Genomic DNA, 22,468 nt, shown 5'->3' on the forward strand with positions numbered 1-22,468 from the left:
ATAAAAAAGTTACTATTTTTCATTAAACATTCATGAACAAATTTTTTTTATTCAAATCAAACAATTTATTTGCATTGGTATCCCCCTAAAAAGTACAAAGGCCTAATAAAAATATATGTGTGGTTCCAGTTAGCTTAACCCCCACCCCCCTTGACCCTAGACCTTTTTTTTTCCATTTTATGAAAAATCCCATCTTGTGGAAAATCAGTGATTTTCCTACCTTTTTTCAAATGGGGCCTGGGCCCTAGGCAATCAGGGAAAAATGTGTTGTATAACGTGTGAATTGGGAAAAAATAAATCATTGTTTTCATCATAGTTTAATGAGGTTACAATGTATTTATTAGAATTCCAATTTTATATCATGTTCAAATTTTAACATATCATTTTTTCTTGATGCATGTTAATATATGTCATCAGGGTTTGACACTAACTAAGTTCTTTTACTAGCCCAGAGGGCTATTTAATTTTTTTTTTTTAAAGTCTTCCAACTCTGCTAGCTCGTCAAGTTGCAAAGGCACGACCAATGCTAAGGGTGTCTGATGGCATCCCCCCCCCCCCCAATTTTAAAATAAATGAAGCTAAATCATGTGATCTGGGGCATTTTCAGATGTTTTGTTTGCTAATAAATTGTAGAGACAAAACTATTTATTTTTATTTTTAATCATCTCCATTAAGAGTCATGAACAGGCCATGATACGCAGACTAGTACAACAATTCACATTCAAATTATTACAACTGATTTAACCACTTTTAATATAGAAGAAGATAATTTAAGATTCATTTCTATTCCCGTGAAATCCCTAGTGTAAGTGGACTGCCATACTTTCCATGGTATTTAATTAATGCTGTTTCATGCATTTCTCTGGCTTGATTGCCTGATTTATTGATATTATCATCACAGATATGATATTAACAGAAGAAAATAACTTATTGACCAGCGAAAAAAGCATTTCGCTGCACGCTTTGGCATGTTTAACAAATTTTTTTTAAATTAACCTAAGACCAAAAAATTAACAAAGACAGTTAAGCGCATTTATGGAGACAAAAATGAAATTTAGAGAAATGCTCTTATGTTTTTTTAATTAAAATTTATAGTAATCATACTTTCAATAATATTATCTAAAGAAAAACAATAGACTGTACTAGCAAACTTTCATAGAATTAAAGTTGGTTCCTTTGAAAATTTAGATCCTTGTTATTCACGTTTTTCAGGTTTTCAGATAAACCATGCAGAACTAAGTTAAACTGGTTCCCCAAATATTATCATCTGTCTATCGACTTGTTTTTCTTCAGGAACAGTACGACAACCTCTATTTTTGAACCAAATCATACGAACGATAAAGATTACATTCAATTACCTTTCCACTACAACTTGATTGAATAAGGAATTTTCCATGTCCATTTGGGAAAAAATTAGGGTTTTTCTAATTGGGAACAGGGCCGATATTCGGACCCAAAATAAAGGCAGGAAAATCACTGAATATGAATTTCAAAAATTAAAATCACAGACTTCTGTCATCTGAATTTCCATTAAAGTATCCACTAGGGCTAAAAATTTGTAAGGGGTTCCGTGGAACCCAGTGTCTCGCCTGCTATTGCTGCTGTCAGTGTAAAAGTGTTATATTGACTTTAAAAAGAGAGTCCATTTATTAGTAAAATAGAGAAATTAAAAAAAAAATTAAAAAATTTTCTTTAAATGCTATTTAAGGTATTGAAGATAAGCTTCTTTCCAAGTTTCATAACAATCGATGAAGGTTTACAAATTTATCACTTCAAAAAAATTTAATCCCAGACTGTCTGTAAATGTGAACTGTAAAAAACTAAGTCTATCTATCAGAAAAAAACTGAAAATGAAAAAAATATATTTTCAAAAGTTTGCTTCAGATGTTATCTCTTAATCATAAAAAAGCTTCTGCCAAAGTTTCATAAAATTCTATGAAGCTTTGACAAAGTAATCTTGAAGGTTTAACAAAGTTATTGATGACTGATAAACTTTAACCTCAGACTGAATCTGAATGTTTATTAGTGAAAAAAACTAAGTCCATTTATCAGTAAAATACGGAAAAATGAAAATTAATATTTTCAAAATTTCACTCTTAATATTGAGTGGTATAAGTCTTAATACTTGGTCATAAACAATCTTCCGTCCAAATTTCTTGGAGGTTTGACAAAGTTATTGATGATTTAAAAACTTTAACCTCAGACTGAATCTGAATGTTTATTTGTAAAAAAAAACTAAGTCCATTTATCAGTAATATACGGAAAAATAAAAATAGATATTTTCAAAATTTTGCTATGGATATTGTATTTTGGTCATAAACAAGCTTCTGTCCAAATTTCCTAAAATTCCATGAAGGTTTGACAAAGTTAATAATGTCTAAAAAAACTTGAACCACAGACTGAACCTAAATGTTGACGCTGCCGCCGCCAGCGCTGATGGAATCTGGGATCGCTATGTCTCGCTTTCATGTCATAAACAAGCTTCTGTCCAAATTTCCTAAAATTCCATGAAGGTTTGACAAAGTTATTAATATCTAAAAAAAACTTGAACCACAGACTGAACCTAAATGTTGACGCCGCCGCCAGCGCTGATGGAATCTGGGATCTCTATGTCTCGCTTTCGTGACATAAATGTCGCAGGCTCAACAAAAATGCAACAAATTCTTTACAGAATTTAACAAACTTAACCTAAAATGTAACATGTCTGTTTATTTTACAACCAAACATGGAAATGGCAAACTTCCAGTAGGGTAGTGTATAACCTACCAACCCTATTTTATTTCAGGATGTAACTGGCCAAACAAAAAACATAACCTTTGTAAAGTTATATTATTGAAAGGTTTTGGGAAGACTTCTAAATAGTAAAAAAAGAATACCTGAGTTATCACGTCAAATGTCACTATTAAAGTTGAATATATCATTTTAGTTAAAAGGTTTATTTATGTTTGCCATATTAATGGCCCTTAACAGTATGAAGACAACATAGTTGAACAAAAACTCAAATGTTATGAAATAATGGGGAACATAAATAAATACAAAAATAAATGATACAATGGAAGCCCAATTCCAATTAAACCACTGAACTTGGTTGAATGGAAATGCTCATATTTTAAGTGTCCTGTTTCCTGACTAAGCCATATTGTATGCCCCCGTGTCGCAGGGGGCATTAAGTGTTACCCTTCTCTGCCTATATGTCCAAAAATTAGTTTCGGTTCTCTTAATTTAGTTCGCCCTAACCAAATGTTATGAAAGTTATTTACAATGCTTATTACCATAAAACACAGATCAAGTTCGAATTTGATCGGGGTCACTTTTACAGTTCTCTAGTTATGTCCCTTTATAATATTTTATGCAAGCGGGGGATCATCTTTGTCCCATGGACATTTACATCTTGTGTATTAGTCTTGTTTATATGTATATACATATATTTATTTGTACCATTACTGTCAAATACTTGCATTTTGGAGGATATTTGAATTTTTATAATTATGACAAAGTCTGCATATATATATATTCCTACAGCCATGAAGACGAGGAAAAGTGGTATCCTATGAAAAATAATGAATCCAAAGTAAAAGCTGATCATATACAGGAATGTAACATAGCAACATATTTTCATTATTTCTTAGATTGCCCAAGCTTTTTTTATGCAGAATTATTCTTAAACTTATCTCTTGCAGGAATGTAAGCTTAAGAAGAGAAAAAAGACAAAGAAAAACATGAAAATAGAATATGTCACAGACGGAAAGAGGTGTGCAACTTCGCCAATGGAATAAAACTTTTCACAGACAATTGTTGGTTTGATGGGTAGTTAGAAGAGTATGGCATCTTCACAGTCAGTGGAACATGAGTTACTTAGCCAGAGGCTGCAGGAGAAGGATGGTACAGCACTAAGTCAGAGGCTGCAGGAGGAGGATGGTACAGCACTAAGTCAGAGAGATATAGATTTGTCCCAGAGATCTGATAGTGTTATATTGTTTGAGGAGGGGATAATTAAAAAGGAACTTGGTAAGGGCTGGAATAAAACTTGACAAGATCTTATACATATCAGTCTACTAATTACCTACAACTTAATGGACAAGGGGAAAAAAACTAAATTCACATTATTGCCAAAATATGAAAAAAATATTCCGTCTGTCTGTCCTGTATTTGGTTATAGTTTTGGTTTGTGGTAGTTTGAGGTTACACCAACTTGATATTTAATTAGTACACATGTTCATTATGAAGTGAAAAGACCAATGTTTAATAAATATGCCAAGCTAGGGTTTTGACTCCGATGTCAGTTCACTGGATATAGTAATGTGATTGTGAGAGTGTGGGCATGGTGGACACATATTCTTGTTTTTAAATATTTAAAATAAACTATAAACTTGAAAAAGGGAAATGTTCTGGACATTAACAGTGCTTATTAAACATGTTAAAAAAATGTCTTTAAAAATGTGTTTGGTAGGTATGAACAGTTAGGGTAGGTAGGGAGGCTGTTGGAAACACAACTATAATTTGTTTGGCCTAAGCACCTGCTATTATGTAACATATTAATGATTAAGTATTTTATCACAGTTGAGGCCCCTCATGGGGGTGTCCAAGTAATCACATAATCACAAATTGTTTGCCAATGTAATCACATAATCATTAATAATTTTTTTAAACAATAAAATCAAATAATCAAAAATACAGTCCTAGATTTTCAAATAATCAAATAATCATAAATATTTGGTCTGGTAATCAACTAATCACTAGAAAAATGGCCAAGTAATCACATAATCATAAACCCCATGTGGAGGCTCACAGTTCAATTCATACACTGGTACTCAGTTACAGGCTTATTAAACATGCTTTTTTATTCACTGTTTTACAAACTGATGCATTCTGTGTAATATATTTAAAAGTGTAATCCAAAATATTATGATTGGTTAACAAATTAAAGTCTTAAAAAATAGATATATATTGACCATTGACATACAATTATTTTCATATGGTGTACATATAATTAAACATTAAGAGCCTAAAACAATGAATAAAGCAATTCGTTGTCCATCATTCTAGTAAGGCCTGAAAAGGTATGTGTTTCAACTAACCAGACAGACCATATTTTTTTCAGTACCTATGTTTTAAAGATTCTTTTTGGTCATTTTTGAACTTTCACTATTAAAGTCTGACGGTTTCCCCTGTTGTTACCAGTTACAACTTTTTGAAGAAAACATTTTTTACCCTTTTTTTTCCAGCATGTAAGTGAAAACACAGGTATAACTTTTTTGTCCTTATAACAAGTTTGGCAGTAGTACCTATTGTTGGTAAATGATTCTACAGAGGACATATATCTCGTTTGAATTGATTGACATTTGTCATGTAAGAACCTTTTATAGCTTACTTTGCAGTATTCAGGTTTTGCTCATTGTTGAAGGCTTATTATAGGTATTAGGGGAGGGTTAATATCTCACAAAACATGTTTAGCCCCGCCACATTTTTGCACCTGTCCCAAGTCAGAAACCTCTGGCCTTTGTTAGTCTTGTATGTTTTTTTAAAAATTTTGGTTCATTTATATGTTTCGTAGTCTAGTGTGACTTTCATTTTCGCTGAACTAGTATACATTATTGGTTAAGGGCCACCTGAAGCCCGCCTTTTGGTGCATTATTGTCTTGCTGTGTTGGAAGACCCATTGGTGGCCTTGGGCTGTTTTCTGCTCTTTGGTCGGGTTGTTGTCTCTGACGCATTTCCCATTTTCATTCTCAATTTTATTATGGTGACCTATAGCTGCTAACTTCTATGCACTTGGTCTCTGAGGTCAATTGTCTAATTGGCAATCATAACACATCTTCTTATTTTTATATATACATTTTATAGTGGATTTTTTGGCTGTTAACCCTCAGAGTCACATTGTGTGAAAATAGAAAGACAACAAATGCAGTAAACTGCAAGGAAAAATTAAAAGTCAAAAGTTCAAAGAATTTGTAAAAAAGGACCCGCACAAAAAAAAAAAAAAAAAACACAAAAAAAAATTAAAAAAAACACCCCAAAACTGAGAAACTTGATATAAGGAAGAGGATACTTTTCTCTGAATTCAAACATTGCTTTAAGAATCTTCAGAATTGGAATTACATTTGTATCAAACCTTTAGTGTCTAATTTTAAAATTTTTTGTATATTGTAAGACACTGAAGATTTGACTACAGATTGTACTTTGTTAACTGAGAGATTACCAGATGTTATAAGCCAACAACAGATGAATCATGTTGATTGTTTAAGGATGAGAAATAGCTTAACAGAAATTCTTGAAGAAGTCAAACTCAGAAGGGTTGGTATTTCATTTATTGCAGAGAAACTTCATGGTTTGGTATCGGAAGAGACTATATTAGTGTCAAAACTGTATTAACTGCATTAAAGTAATAATAAAAAAAAAGCCAGACTATACAAAAGGGACAATCAAAATGAGTGGGTCAAAGAAAAACTGACAACACCATGGCAAAAAACAAAAAAGGACGAAAAGATAAACAGTCTAAGAAAACACTACATAAAAAAAGTATTAGCATCAGGAACACCCCAAAGAAAAAAGGAAAATTTAAGGTGCTCTAAAAGGGTAAGCAGATCCTACTCCACACGTTGCACCAGTTGTGTTGCTCAGATTTATAAAGGTTTGTTACTTATATGTTCTTTATCAGAGATGACATTTATACCTTTATTAAAGTTTTCAGGTCAAAGCTCTATTGTCAGGTTTGTTAACTTGTTGAAAACAAAATTACTCATTCATGCTTCACCAGACTTTTCCAGTAGCAGAGAATGACCTCTATTGATTTTCAAAGCTAGAAGTAAAGATTGAGGTTGGACTGGGAAGTCTTATGCAGAGCAAACGAATGGCTGAATCATAAAAGTGTAAAATCCATAGAGGAAGAAAACTGGCCAATTATTGTGAAAGAAATAATTCTTTCATGTCATATTCTATGCTCATTTTATTATAGCTAGGCATTATATTTGTTAATTTTTTTACACTAAGCTACTCACATTTGAAAATGAGTATAGACCATGATATGAAAGTATTTCTATTCTATTTACTTCGGTAGGAAAGTTCAGAACATTTTTGGTTGGAAGCTGACCTATAAAAAGTGTTAAGAAAAAGCCATTTCAATTTGATCAATCAGAACATTCTGTAAAATCAATCATTGACAATCAAAAATCTTACAAATACATATAGACTACTTTTTTAAGATTTAAAGAAGTCCTAATGAGCAACATTCTAAAAAAAAATATTTCCAATGTCTTTCAAGCTCAGATAGATGTTGAAAGTTTAATTGTTACGTCACAGACATGAACTCCAGGTTTTGTTGGAATTAAAATAGACTGTTAACAAAGCAAAAGAAGAGTGTCATATTAGAATTGATAACAACCTATTGATCTATTTCTTTACATACTTATTCAGTAAGTAATTGAAAAGACTCTTTTTGTGTCTAGCTGTGGTATCTCTAATCAGAGATTTCTGATTTGTCAGGGAATCATTGTTGAGTCACATATGTTGGTATTATACAGGAGAAAATAGCAAACCATTGAGGTCAAGGCAAATTTCATAATTTTTAAAGATAATCAATGTTAAAAAATCTTTAAAAATAAGTCTTGTCTTCAACATTATTTATCACTAATAGATCACACTTGAAGTTTAGTAAAACTTGTGTAACTTGTGTACACTTTTCCTCTTCTCATATATTCTTAATGTCACAATTATTACAGAGATATATATGTTTTGAAAATAAGCCAATATATACTGTTGCGATACAAAATAAAAATCAAATAAGCAAATTGATATATGGCATCTGTCAGGTTACAACAGTGTCTTTCTTGACATTTATACCCAACATGTCTAATGCAATGAAGTTTAATGAATAATGTTTTTGTTCCATCTGTCAGTTCTTTATCACATGTTGCTGCTAAACATCTATGCCAGCCGCTTCATCTTTTGTTTGATCTTCAAATTTGATCAGACAATACACTTGGAGTTCTATAATTATAAAAAATCATGAAAGGGACTTGTAAAAATATCCTGTATTAATTCTTTTCTCTATGATAATGCCTTAATTTCTTATGAGATCTTCTTCAAGTTTGTATGTTGGTTTCCATTTATTAAGTTTTGGAGTTTAGTGTGTCGTCCATTTTCATTGAACTAGTACACATTTTTGTTTAGGGGCCAACTGAAGCCCGCCTCTGGGTGCGGGATTTTCTCGCTGTATTGAAGACCCATTGGTGGCCTTCGGCTGTTTTCTGCACTTTGGTCAGGTTGTTGTCTCTCTGACACATTCCCCATTTCCATTCTCAATTTTATTAAAACTTCAGATGACTTACATAATCAGAAAACTCCGAAATGATGGTCCATTTTTCAGAGGGACTTATTGAAATAACCAATGTAAACTCTTGTCAATGGAATAGTGCCTTCATATTTTATTAGACCCTCTTCAAATTTGTAATAAGGTTTCCATTCATCAAAACCTTGAATGATTTCGTTAATCTGAAAAAATTGAAATGGGGGACTTTTTTGGAGGGAGGGGAAGTATAAAAATATCCCATATTAATTATGTAGTTGCAGGGTATATGAAGATGAAGAACAGCAATAAAAGCGCTGTTCCTTTGCTTTTTATACGACCACAAAAAATTTTTGTGGTCGTATATTGGTATCACGTTGTCGTCGTCGTCCGAAGACAGTTGGTTTCCGGACAATAACTTTAGTATAAGTAAATAGATATCTATGAAATTTAAACACAAGGTTTATAACCATAAAAGAAAGATTGGGATTGATTTTGTGGATTATGGTCCGAATATTTTAGGAATTAGGGGCAAAAAAGGGGCCGAAATAAGCATTTTTAGCTCACCTGACCTGAAAGGTCAAGTGAGCTTTTCTCATCACTTTGCGTCCGTCGTCCGTCGTCCTGCGTCCGTCGTCCGTCGTCCGTCGTCCGTAAACTTTTACAAAAATCTTCTCCTCTGAAACTACTGGGCCAAATTTAACCAAACTTGGCCACAATCATCATTGGGGTATCTAGTTTTAAAAATGTGTGGCGTGACCCTGTCAACCAACCAAGATGGCCGCCACGGCTAAAAATAGAACATAGGGGTAAAATGCAGTTTTTAGCTTATAACTCAAAAACCAAAGCATTTAAAGCAAATCTGACATGGGGTAAAATTGTTCATCAGGTCAAGATCTATCTGCCCTGAAATTTTCAGATGAATCGGACAACCCGTTATTGGGTTGCTGCCCCTGAATTGGTAATTTTAAGGAAATTTTGCTGTTTTTGGTTATTATCTTGAATATTATTATAGATAGAGATAAACTGTAAACAGCAATAATGTTCAGCAAAGTAAGATTTACAAATAAGTCAATATAACCGAAATGGTCAGTTGACCCCTTTAGGAGAAATTGCCCTTTATAGTCAATTTTTAACCATTTTTCGTAAATCTTAGTTATCTTTTACAAAAATCTTCTCCTCTGAAACAACTGGGCCAAATTAAACCAAACTTGGCCACAATCATCATTGGGGTATTTAGTTTAAAAAATGTGTGGCGTGACCCGGCCAACCAACCAAGATGGCCGCCACAGCTAAAAATAAAACATAGGGGTAAAATGCAGTTTTTGGCTTATAACTCAAAAACCAAAGCATTTAGAGCAAATCTGACATGAAGTAAAATTGTTTATCAGGTCAAGATCTATCTGCCCTGAAATTTTCAGATGAATCGAACAACCTGTTGTTGGGTTGCTGCCCCTGAATTGGTAATTTTAAGGAAATTTTGCTGTTTTTGGTTATTATCTTGAATATTATTATAGATAGAGATAAACTGTAAACAGCAATAATGTTCAGCAAAGTAAGATTAACAAATAAGTCAACATGACTGAAATGGTCAGTTGACCCCTTTAGGAGTTATTGCCCTTTATAGTCAATTTTTAACAATTTTTCGTAAATCTTAGTAATCTTTTACAAAAATCTTCTCCTCTGAAACTACGTGGCCAAATTAAACCAAACTTGGCAACAATCATCATTTGGTTATCTAGTTTTAAAAATGTGTGGCGTGACCTGGTCAACCAACCAAGATGGCCGCCACGGCTAAAAATAGAACATAGGGGTAAAATTCAGTTTTTGGCTTTTAACTCAAAAACCAAAGCATTTAAAGCAAATCTGACATGGGATAAAATTGTTCATCAGGTCAAGATCTATCTGCCCTGAAATTTTCAGATGAATCGGACAACCCGTTATTGGGTTGCTGCCCCTGAATTGGTAATTTTAAGGAAATTTTGCTGTTTTTGGTTATTATCTTGAATATTATTATAGATAGATTTAAACTGTAAACAGCAATAATGTTCAGCAAAGTAAGATTTACAAATAAGTCAATATAACCGAAATGGTCAGTTGACCCCTTTAGGAGTAATTGCCCTTTATAGTCAATTTTTAACCATTTTTCGTAAATCTTAGTAATCTTTTACAAAAATCTTCTCCTCTGAAACAACTGGGCCAAATTAAACCAAACTTGGCCACAATCATCATTTGGTTATTTAGTTTTAAAAATGTGTGGCGTGACCTGGTCAACCAACCAAGATGGCCGCCACGGCTAAAAATAGAACATAGGGGTAAAATTCAGTTTTTGGCTTTTAACTCAAAAACCAAAGCATTTAAAGCAAATCTGACATGAAGTAAAATTGTTCATCAGGTCAAGATCTATCTGCCCTGAAATTTTCAGATGAATCGGACAACCCGTTGTTGGGTTGCTGCCCCTGAATTGGTAATTTTAAGGTAATTTTGCTGTTTTTGGTTATTATCTTGAATATTATTATAGATAGAGATAAACTGTAAAAAACGATAAATGTCGGCAAAGTAAGATCTACAAATAAGTCAACATGACCGAAATTGTCAGTTGACCCCTTTAGGAGTTATTGCCCTTTATAGTCAATTTTAACCATTTTTTCGTAAATCTTAGTAATCTTTTACAAAAATCTTCTCCTCTGAAACTACTGGGCCAAGTTAATTATAGATAGAGATAATTGTAAGCTGGAAAAATGTTCAGTAAATTAAGATGTACAAACACATCACCATCACCAAAACACAATTTTGTCATGAATCCATCTGCGTCCTTTGTTTAATATTCACATAGACCAAGGTGAGCGACACAGGCTCTTTAGAGCCTCTAGTTGTAGTTTCCAGACAATAACTTGTGTTTAAGTGTACGAATCTCTCTGAAATTATACCACAAGTTTCCATACCACAAAGGGATGGTTAGGATTGACTTTGGGGGGTTATGGCTCAAACAATTTAGGAATTTAGGAATTAGGGGCAAAAAAGGGGAAAAACAAGGGTTTCCTGGTTAATGGACAATTTTAAAGCAGTGTAAGGGAGGTAAACCAATCACATTTAATATACAATGTTGTGTATGCTTTGGATTACTCCCTTACACTGCTTGTAAATTATGTATAAGAAATGCTGTATTGTCTTGAGGTGATTAACTGTCAATTTATTTTTAAATGTTACAGTAATTCATATTAATTTTAGCCTTGAATATGCATGTCATTTTCTATTTTAAGACTTTTATGATGTATTTTAATGGGTAATTATGGTTGCAAACTCCATAAGAAATTTGAATTGAGATTATGACCTTTTCTTGAGGGAAAGAAAGGGGGGAATTGAAGAACAAAATTTGGAGGGTGGGGGGGGGGGGGGACAATTTTTTTCTCATTTCAGATTTCAGAAATTAAAAAGAAAATTTCTTCAAATATTATTTTTTTTTGCCAAAAAAAGATGGGGTGGGGGGTGTCAAAACGCAACAGCAAAGTGTATTGCACAAAAGCATAAATTGAATATAAATTCAAATCATATTACCAATTCTAAGTTCTTTGACTACAGTTATTCTGTGTCAGAAACCTATTTTGTGTCAGATATTTAGTTACAATCCAAACTCAGACCTGTATCTAGTGCGAATATTGTGTCCATTTTTGCCCCAACTGTTCAGGGTTGGACCTCTGCGGTCGTATCCAGCTGCGCTCAGCGAAGCAATTTTTGTGATTTTGCTGTGCATGTACTGATTTTGTGTCATGGATACCCCCTATTTAATTTTTCTATTATGTTCTTCCTCATTAAACGTTCTGGGTCAAGTAGGATAAACGGTACTGCAGTTCCATCGGAAAAACAGAGGAGTAATGCGGTTTAACTTAAGAAATAAATCGGTTTATATGTGCATAAGTTGACAGACTAACAGGTCGACAGGTTGACACTAGAAAGGTCAACAAGTGTGAAAGTCGACAGGTTGACAAGTGTTGCGGTCGACAGGTTGACAGGTCGACTTGTTGAAAGGTCGACATGTTGAAAGGTCGACAAGTGTTTAGGTCAACAGGTTGACAGGTTGACAAGTGTAATGGTTAACAGGTTGACAGGTTTAATTTTACAATTCAGTTTTTTAACCTTTTTATTAAGTCTTGACTTATAACTGTCGACCTGTCAACCTGTCGACTGTCAAGCTGTTAACCATTATTACAGTTTTTATTTCTCATCGTCAAATTGTCAACCTGTCTACCAGTCATCAATAATACTATTTTACACTATATAGATTCTTTCAAATTGTCAACCTGTCAACTTGTCAACCATAACTTCAGTTTTATCTATATTAAATTTTCAACTTGTCAACCAGTCAACCATAAAAATATTTACATTTTTAACATTGTCAACTTGTCAACTTGTCAACTTGTCAACCTGTCAACCAGTCAACCATAAAAAAATTTACATTTTTAACACATTGTCAACCTGTCTACCAGTCATTTATTTTTTTTTCATTGTATAATGTAAAAACCTTTATTGCCCATGAATACATACGTGTATAAATTTATTATAAAAGCCGTGACAATAGTACCGTATATCCTACTTCATTAATTTAACCTTTTTTTAAAAAAAATTTTCATGACAGAACAATGACTTGGAGAATGAAGAAAGAATAAGACACCTTGTACAGGAAAAATATGAGTTGGAGAGAAAACTGGTAATTAATAATTATGATCCTATTTATTTAATTCTACATATTTTCATGATTTTTGCAGTGATGTTCAAAATTGATATCTGTGATTCATAAAAAAGATATTAATAGGGATACTAAAACTGTTGAACAGCACAATAGATCATACCAACACCTGACTACTGTGGTTTCATTTGTTTTCGTGTGTACCAATTTTCGTGGATTAAGGAACACTTAGATGTTCGTGGATATTCAATTTCGTGGTTTTGCCAAAGTCTGCATACAAGCCTATAGAAAATGTGTTATTCGTTGAATATTTAATTTCGAGGTTCACCTGTACCCACGAAATCCACAAAAATTGGTATCAAAGGAATAATAATGAATCCACAGTACTTCTAAATAATTAACAAAAAAGCAAAGTAAGTTTGGTAAGTGCCATATTTGGTCTGAAATATCAAGTTCATTTTATCTAAGAGAAAAAATGTTTCAAGTTGATGAAAAGACATGTAAGAAAGTGAAAGTAGAATTACTTTTGTCTAGGTTTTCTAATAGAGCATGGAAATTTACACCCCAAATAGGCGAAATATGGAGATTTTGGTGAAAGTTGACAAAATCTTCTGGATTTAAACCACAATAAGGCCGGAAACATACAGCTCAGACTTTGTCAAACTTGATATTCAAGTCTTGACATATTCATTGTTATAACAAACATAATGCTAGAACCTACTCCTTTAGTTTATTTCTGTTGGGTACAGATGCGCAATTCATTTCAGGTAGGCGGTAATGGTAGCCTTTTCCTCAATTTCTCTGCCCATATCGAAACTTGGATATGTATGATGACTCTTTTCGAAGCTGAGACATTTTCACATATGTGGTTAAATTTTCGGGGTACAAAGTGAGATTCATTTTCCCGTAATTTAGCACACCCTGAAAAGTCTTTTGTAATGCAGCTTCTCGAGGTAAAAAATCCCTTTTTTCACACTATAAGTTCTTTGAAAATTTATTTAGTTAAGTCTCCCAAACGAAGTTTGGGAAGACTTATTGTTTTTGCTCAGTTCTTATTATTATTAGGTCTTTCCACTTTTCTGTGGAAAGACCTATTGTATTTGTTCTGATTATTATTATTATTTTTTTTTTTTTTTTTTTCTTTCGCCAAATTTTGTTCTTGCGATAAATGTTTGTTTTGCAATATGTCGCTTAGATATTTCTCATATTGTATCATATAGTTTATGCGCTTTTAAATTTCACCCTGCTAAGCCGAACCATTTTCTTTGTAAGAGTTATCTCCCTATTCACTGTTTATCATCTGTGTGCATCTCCTTCGTTACAAAAAAAGATATCGACAAAATTCTTTTTACAAATTGTTCGTTACATCCTCAGGAATTTTTGGCTAATTTGGATCGAAGCGATTCGATGAAATTTTATAGTTGTCTACCTTTATCAAATAAATTTGTCGTTATGTTTTTGTTACTCATAAACTGTAAGCCGTATAAACCTATAGTCTTTTTATTTAAGGTCCTTGGATCCCAACTTCGAAAATGAGGTCAAGGTCAAAGGTCAAGGTCATGTTCTGAAGTTTGTCTTTTGCTTGTTTTTGCATTTTCTCCGATATTTTTAATGTTATATATTAAAGAACAAGTGCAAAATGTTTGTTATATTGTGATGAAGATATGATAAATTTGGTCTGAGACAATCCAGCGACATCTTATTGGAGTTATTGCCCCTGAAATGTTTTATTTTAAGGTAAATTGATTATTACTTCATATTGGTACATGATAAAGCCATAAGATCTTTTGCAAAATGTTGGGTGAAATATGACCTTGAAAAATGTCAACCGGATGTGACCTTGAGTGAACCGGAAGTAGTCATTTTTGCACTTATTTCATGTAGAAGTACATAGAAACCATATATTTTTTGAATGGTCATACATTAATCTATCATTTGAGACCGGAAGTGATATTTTATAAACCGGAAGTAGCATATTATCTCCCTTTTTACAGGCAAAAGTATATATAAACCATATATTTTTGGAATCAGTGTAAATAAATCTATCATATGAGACCGGAAGTGACATTTTCTAAACCGGAAGTAGCCAATTATCTCCCTTTTTTCAGGCAAAAGTATATATAAACCATATATTTTTGGAATCAGTGTAAATAAATCTATCATATGAGACCGGAAGTGACATTTTCTAAACCGGAAGTAGCCAATTATCTCCCTTTTTACAGGCAAAAGTATATTTAAACCATATATTTTTCGAATCAGTGTAAATAAATCTATCATATGAGACCGGAAGTGACATTTTCTAAACCGGAAGTAGCCAATTATCTCCCTTTTTACAGGCAAAAGTATATATAAACCATATATTTTTGGAATCAGTGTAAATAAAGCTATCATATGAGACCTGAAGTGACATTTTCTTAACCGGATGTTGACAATTATCTCCCTTATTTTTGGCAAAAGTCTATAGAAACCATGTTTATTGAATCAGTATGAAGAAACCTATGATTGGACGCCAATAGTAGCTTTGATTAAACCAGAATTATCTTCTCATCAATAATTTAGAAAATTTATGTGGAAAGACCTTCAATTGTTCTTTGAACAATTGGTTTTTAATTCTTCTTCTTCTTCTTCTTCTTCTTCTTCCTCTTCCGCCGCTTTTAAATTTGAACTTGTCCGCACCCGTTCTCCAAAACCGCTTGTCAGATTAACTTAGGGTTTCACAATATGTTAGACTAACATGTCTAGTGGTGCAATCAGGGTTTTGTTTGTGCAATGGGGTTTATAAAGGGGTACTTTGAGGGGCAAAAAGAAAAGAGGGTTTTACTATAGAACCCTATGGGATTTTATTTTTTTAAATTTTCAAATGATTATAAATTGAAAACCGTTTGTGATAGACACAATCTTTTTAATTGAAAATGTTCTAAATGATAAAGCCTATTAAATGAAATACAGGGTTAGTCCCCAGGGGCCACCCCCACCCCCTGAAATTTAAGAAAGTTCTAATACCTTGTAAGTGGTCAAGATTCCCACCCCTAAACCATATATATTTTGGTTTGTTATGCTAAGATGGTTTGAATGATATACAGGGTTAGTCCCCAGGGGTCATCCCGACCCCCTGCCATTTGAGAAAGTTCTAATATCTTGTAAATGGTCGAGATCCCCACCCCTAAACCATATATATTCTGGTTTGTCATGATAAAGCACATCAAATGTAATACAGGGTTAGTCCCCAGGGGTCACCCCCACCCCCTGCCATTTAAGAAAGTTCTAATATCTTCTAAGTGGTCAAGATCCCCACCCCTAAACCATATATATTCTGGTTTGTCATGCTAAGATGGTTTGAATGATATACAGGGTTAGTCCCCAGGGGTCATCCCGACCCCCTGCCATTTGAGAAAGTTCTAATATCTTGTAAATGGTCGAGATCCCCACCCCTAAACCATATACATTCTGGTTTGTCATGATAAAGCACATCAAATGAAATACAGGGTTAGTCCCCAGGGGTCACCCCCACCCCCTGCCATTTAAGAAAGTTCCAATATCTTGTAAGTGGTCAAGATCCCCACCCCTAAACCATATATATTTTGGTTTGTCATGCTAAGATGGTTTGAATGATATACAGGGTTAGTCCCCAGGGGTCATCCCGACCCCCTGCCATTTGAGAAAGTTCTAATATCTTGTAAATGGTTGAGATCCCCACCCCTAAACCATATATATTCTGGTTTGTCATGATAAAGCACATCAAATGAAATACAGGGTTAGTCCCCAGGGGTCACCCCCACCCCCTGCCATTTAAGAAAGTTCTAATATCTCGTTTGGGAGACTTCGTAACAGCATCCTGTTACAATCATTTCTTGTTCTTTGCATACATTTAATAACTTCATAGTTTTTACATGTTTATTCTGTGGTCCTCCGGTCTCTAAATATGCACAAATGGTTAAGCTCATTCACTTGTTAAAAATTGAAACATATCCAATATCACTGCACAGAGATTTTTTGTTAACACTCCTCACTTTGAGGTGCATTAGGGATATTGACCCAGTTCTACTGTGGATGCATTGTTTTTTGTAGGATACCAGTTTTTGTTGATTTTATGGACAAAGGTAAACTGCAAATTTAAATGTTCATTGAAGTATACATTTCTTTAGGCGAAAATGAAGGTCACTTGACTCATCTTTTTTTGATTCGCTGGCAAAATGGATGAACAAGGATTCAAACATTAAAAAAAGCACATCAATTGTGGCAAAGTCAAAACAGGTCTTGAGATTTCAACCAAACTCCCTTTTCACACATGTGATTCTTCTGGTGGGAGTTAAAATCTCCCGATTTTTAAGCCCTCTTCCGTCCCTCCCGTTGATAATTCAAATCTTCCGGTTTTTTCAAAATTTCAACCCCCAAAAATTTGTCAGTCTCTATTTTTTATTACCATCGATGTCAACATTAATTACGTTTGTGTGTCACTGATGAAGGTAATTTTTACCTGTAAATGAAAGAACTTGTGTAATTATATAGCTTGGGTGTCAAACATACCATTAATCAACGATTTTTACCTCAGGCTAACTGCCCTTATGTAATAATTAAGCTGTGTGTTCAAAGAAATTTTGGGTTACTTCCCTTGTTTTTTCATGTTTTAAGTTATCCTCCTTAAAATAATGTAAATTGATAAAAGAATATGAATGAAGTACAAATTGAACAAAGAATCATATAAGGATGGTAATTTAATGATTTCAAATGTCTTAATCGGACAAATAAGAAAATATTATTCTGAAAATTATTTGAGAGATCTATACTTCTTTTCAATGCTTAAATTGAAATTTATAAAATATGTTTTGACCTTATTTAAAATCTTGAGAGTGTTTATGCTAAATCTGGCTAAATCAGAATTATCTAGAAAAATGGAATAACACTTTAAAACACATAAATAAATATGAGATGATGAAAATCACATACAGATAGTATAGCTGAGTGTTGACAAATATTTCACAGGGTAACAATACAGAGAGAATACATTAATAGTTAAACTATTATCTTAAAAAAAAGGGGAAATATGTAGCTTTATCATAAAAATGAACACTGAAAACAGCTATTAATATGACGATAAAAAATCTCCAGTTATGAGGCCCAAACTCCAGCTGAAAATTTTTAAAAATCTCCAGTTGTGACTTGACAACTCTGTCACATGTATGCCTTTTATCTCATTTAGTGAACTTAAAAAAGGCAAGTAACAGAACATACAATAAAAATAACTATAGGATAACAGATAACAATCTTGAGCACAAGTACAAACAAAATATTATTTAGTATCAAAGAATGCTTACAGTTATTGAAAGCAACTTCAAAGAATTTTATAAAAAGTGGTATTTGCGTCTTGCTATTTACGTTATACTAAATTAAACAATGAGACCTAGGATAAGGAACATACCAATTAAAAATCATTTGTAAGGGACATAACTCTATATAATCACTGGTAAGGGATGTAACTATAAATCACTGGTACATAATATATTTTAAACTGCTAAGTAACACAGATTATTTCAATTCATTTTCACATGAATGATTTTAAGCATTTATGAAAATTACTGTTGTACAAACACAAGATTTAGTAAAAGAGTCGTCTCCCTTAATCCCAGTCCCCCTGAAATTAATGTTTCTTTGTTACAGGATGGAGAAAAATGTCATTTTGCTTCCTTGTCAGAAGAGCATGATAAGAAAGTTGCTGAAATAAAACGTCAGTTTGAAGACAAAATTAAAGTTTTACAAGCAGAAGTTGTAAGTTTTCCTCTGTAATTTGTTGATTAGAACTGTTATATAAAGATAATATTTGCATGGGTCTGATTTTTGCTGTGGTAAATGCAAACATGTTGTATAGACCCCTGTTTATTATTGAAGACTGTTACCCTCTTGGTGTTTTATGGTTATGTTTGGTGTTGGGGTTGCTTCCTCATTGAGGTGTACCTCATATCTCTTTTTATTCATAAAGATGTAAGTTTTAGTCATTATTTAGATTATAACAGTTTGAATGTAATATAATTATGATAAAATTGTATTAAAAAACATAATTTAATTCTGCTTTAAAAGATATTTCACATTGTTGTTATATAATTTAAAGCAATATGGTCTAACAATTAAGAAGACATTTCCTTGCTAAAAACTCTTCCAGGGGTCTGTATTGTACCTATTTCAAGGAAAAATTTCTAGTCATATCAAACATACATGTGCCCTCTTTTCCAGTGGCAGTCCAAATGTTTGTCCTCAATTCTGGTTGAACCTACCTGTTGTTTTAATTAAGTCTCCCAAACGAAGTTTGGGAAGACTTATTGTTTTTGCTCAGTTCTTCTTCTTCTTCTTCTTCTTCTTCTTCTTCTTCTTTTAAATTTGAACTTGTCCGCACCCGTTCTCCAAAACCGCTTGTCAGATTAACTTAGGGTTTCACAATATGTTAGACTAACATGTCTAGTGGTGCAATCAGGGTTTTGTTTGTGCAATGGGGTTTATAAAGGGGTACTTTGAGGAGCAAAAAGAAAAGAGGGTTTTACTATAGAACCCTATGGGATTTTATTTTTTAAAATTTTCAAATGATTATAAATTGAAAACCGTTTGTGATAGACACAATCTTTTTGATTGAAAATGTTCTAAATGATAAAGTCCATTAAATGAAATACAGGGTTAGTCCCAAGGATCCGGGAATTTTCCAGACAATTTTGGTCATTTTGAGATGTTTGAAAAGTTGGTGCCCCTTTTCAAATTGTCGATATCAACTTGACTATATTCATAGCATCAACGAACATGACGAACTTGTATTGTAAGTAAATGTCTTACCATTACTATGAAGGACAGTTTAGGGAAGGCAACAGTCTAAAATTGAAATGATTTTAATGACTCAAAATGGTTAATTTCTCAGACATTGCTTACGTTTCTTTCGATTTGACAAAAGTTAAAACCGGAAGTTTGCGATATTTTAAAGTACGAATAATTCCGGATTTATTTCCGGGATTTGTTTTGTTTATCAAATTGACAGGAAATCACCGGCTTTTTATGGCTTTTTTATTTTATTAAAAGTGTTTGAATATAACAGATAATAGTTGCACTCGTTTAATTTAGCATGAAATCAATTTGCATTTTACGATTTAAATATTAAATTTGCTGAAGACAATTTCACGCATGCGTATTACATAGAATGAATGCATATAATGTAATTTTATTCTTTTATTCACAATATATATGTGGTTTTTGGCTCTGATTCTGACCAATGCTAATATACTTAATATATATTTTCAAGTGACTATTATTGTTGTTGTTACCAATTATGTAAATCAATTGTATCTGATTTTATGCCCTTTATGGGCCCTGTAATTTAGGAAATAAAATATTCTATTCTATTCTATTCATAGTAAATAAAGCACATGTGTTACTAAGGAAAAAATACTTTTTTCTACGTAAATTTAGATTTAATTTTTAAATCAGAATTGATGACTGTCTTTGATGAAAAGTAAATAAATAATGATTACACTTATCAGGGAACTAATGTTTTAAAGATATTATTCTGAGCTTGTGATCACTGTCAGGTGTGAATTAAAACCACAGGTAAAAAGTGATTAGCGATCATTAGCCAATGTTTCCCGGAGGCATTGAGATAAATATTAGGAGGGCCCTCAGGATTATCAAACTACTGTAGTGGCAGTTTTATTACAGGAAAGGGATTATAAACAAAAACAAGTGCAAAATGGCGATTCAGAAATCCGATTTCAAACATTGAGTCAATGAAATGACCGAAAATACTTCTGTAAAAAAATAAAATTTGTCCTAAATCCCAATTACTCGTTTAGGAAAAAATAGTTTCATCTTAGGACATGACTGGCAAATATGACCGTTTCCGGACCCTTGGTTAGTCCCCAGGGGCCACCCCACCCCCTGCCATTTAAGAAAGTTCTAATACCTTGTAAGTGGTCAAGATCCCCACCCCTAAACCATATATATTTTGGTTTGTTGTGCTAAGATGGTTTGAATGATATACAGGGTTAGTCCCCAGGGGTCATCCCGACCCCCTGCCATTTGAGAAAGTTCTAATATCTTGTAAATGGTCGAGATCCCCACCCCTAAACCATATACATTCTGGTTTGTCATGATAAAGCACATCAAATGTAATACAGGGTTAGTCCCCAGGGGTCACCCCCACCCCCTGCCATTTAAGAAAGTTCTAATATCTTCTAAGTGGTCAAGATCCCCACCCCTAAACCATATATATTCTGGTTTGTCATGCTAAGATGGTTTAAATGATATACAGGGTTAGTCCCCAGGGGTCATCCCGACCCCCTGCCATTTGAGAAAGTTCTAATATCTTGTAAATGGTCGAGATCTCCACCCCTAAACCATATATATTCTGGTTTGTCATGATAAAGCACATCAAATGAAATACAGGGTTAGTCCCCAGGGGTCACCCCCACCACCTGCCATTTAAGAAAGTTCTAATATCTTGTAAATGGTCGAGATCCCCACCACTAAACCACATATATTCTGGTTTATCATGATAAAGCACATCAAATGAAATACAGGGTTAGTCCCCAGGGGTCACCCCCACCCCCTGCCATTTAAGAAAGTTCTAATATCTTGTAAGTGGTCAAGATCCCCACCCCTAAACCATATATATTCTGGTTTGTCATGCTAAGATGGTTTGAATGATATACAGGGTTAGTCCCCAGGGGTCATCCCGACCCCCTGCCATTTGAGAAAGTTCTAATATCTTGTAAATGGTCGAGATCCCCACCCCTAAACCACATATATTCTGGTTTATCATGATAAAGCACATCAAATGAAATACAGGGTTAGTCCCCAGGGGTCACCCCCACCCCCTGCCATTTAAGAAAGTTCTAATATCTTGTAAATGGTTGAGATCCCCACCCCTAAACCATATATATTCCTATTTGTCATGTCTCAAACATTTGAATGACGTATACGGTCAGTCCCCAGGGGTTCCCCCCACCCCCAATGTTCTAATATCTTGTAAATGGTTGAGATCCCCACCCCTAAACCATATATATTCCTGTTCGTCATGTAATGAACATTTGAATGACGTATAGGGTCAGTCCCCAGGGGTTCCTCCCCACCCCCAATGTTCTAGTATTTTGTAAATGGTCGAGATCCCCACCCCTAAACCATATATATTCTGGTTTGTCATGCCAAGATGATTTGAATGATATGCAAGGTTAGTCCCCAGGCATCACTAATGCATATAACTTTACTGGACCAAACCAATTTTCACTGGATGTTGCCCAATGTCAGGCGACCCTGGGAATTACGAATTATGGGAGCTTCGTTTGGGAGACTTCGTAACAGCATCCTGTTACAATCATTTCTTGTTGTTATTTATTCTTGTTCTGAATATGCATGAAATACTAGCACCTGTTTTGTATTTTACCATGGAAAAAAGCTGATTACAGGAATTTTCTAATATTATTAATTTTTTGGTTAAAGTTTTTGGTCAAGGTAGTTTTTGATGAAGT

At 33.6% G+C, this 22,468-nt stretch overlaps 2 protein-coding genes across 2 annotated transcripts in view; both read left to right on the forward strand.

Annotated features, from left to right (window-relative positions):
- The first annotated feature begins 3,686 nt into the window (after window positions 1–3,686).
- LOC127723903 (uncharacterized) lies at window positions 3,687–6,372 on the forward strand. The gene is made up of 2 exons (XM_052230620.1): window positions 3,687–4,008; window positions 6,152–6,372. The coding sequence occupies exons 1-2, from the start codon at window positions 3,822–3,824 to the stop codon at window positions 6,370–6,372; spliced, it is 408 nt and encodes a 135-aa protein (XP_052086580.1). The 5' UTR covers window positions 3,687–3,821.
- Window positions 6,373–18,521: 12,149 nt separating this feature from the next.
- Window positions 18,522–22,468, forward strand: part of LOC127723904 (coiled-coil domain-containing protein 73-like) — a 183,558-nt gene continuing 179,611 nt past the window's right edge. Inside the window, exon 1 of the mRNA XM_052230621.1 lies at window positions 18,522–18,737. Coding sequence (XP_052086581.1) covers window positions 18,522–18,737 — 216 coding nt within the window. The remainder of the gene's footprint in view (window positions 18,738–22,468) is intronic.

Source organism: Mytilus californianus, unplaced genomic scaffold (genome assembly GCF_021869535.1).
Source record: "Mytilus californianus isolate M0D057914Y unplaced genomic scaffold, xbMytCali1.0.p SCAF_13, whole genome shotgun sequence".
NCBI lineage: Eukaryota > Metazoa > Mollusca > Bivalvia > Mytilida > Mytilidae > Mytilus > Mytilus californianus.

Coding starts and splice junctions, on each gene's coding strand:
- LOC127723903 (XM_052230620.1), top strand. CDS start 3,822: ATGGCATCTTCACAGTCAGTGGAACATGAGTTACTTAGCCAGAGGCTG. Junction 4,009..6,151: donor GATAATTAAAAAGGAACTTG/GTAAGGGCTGGA, acceptor GTATATTGTAAG/ACACTGAAGATTTGACTACA.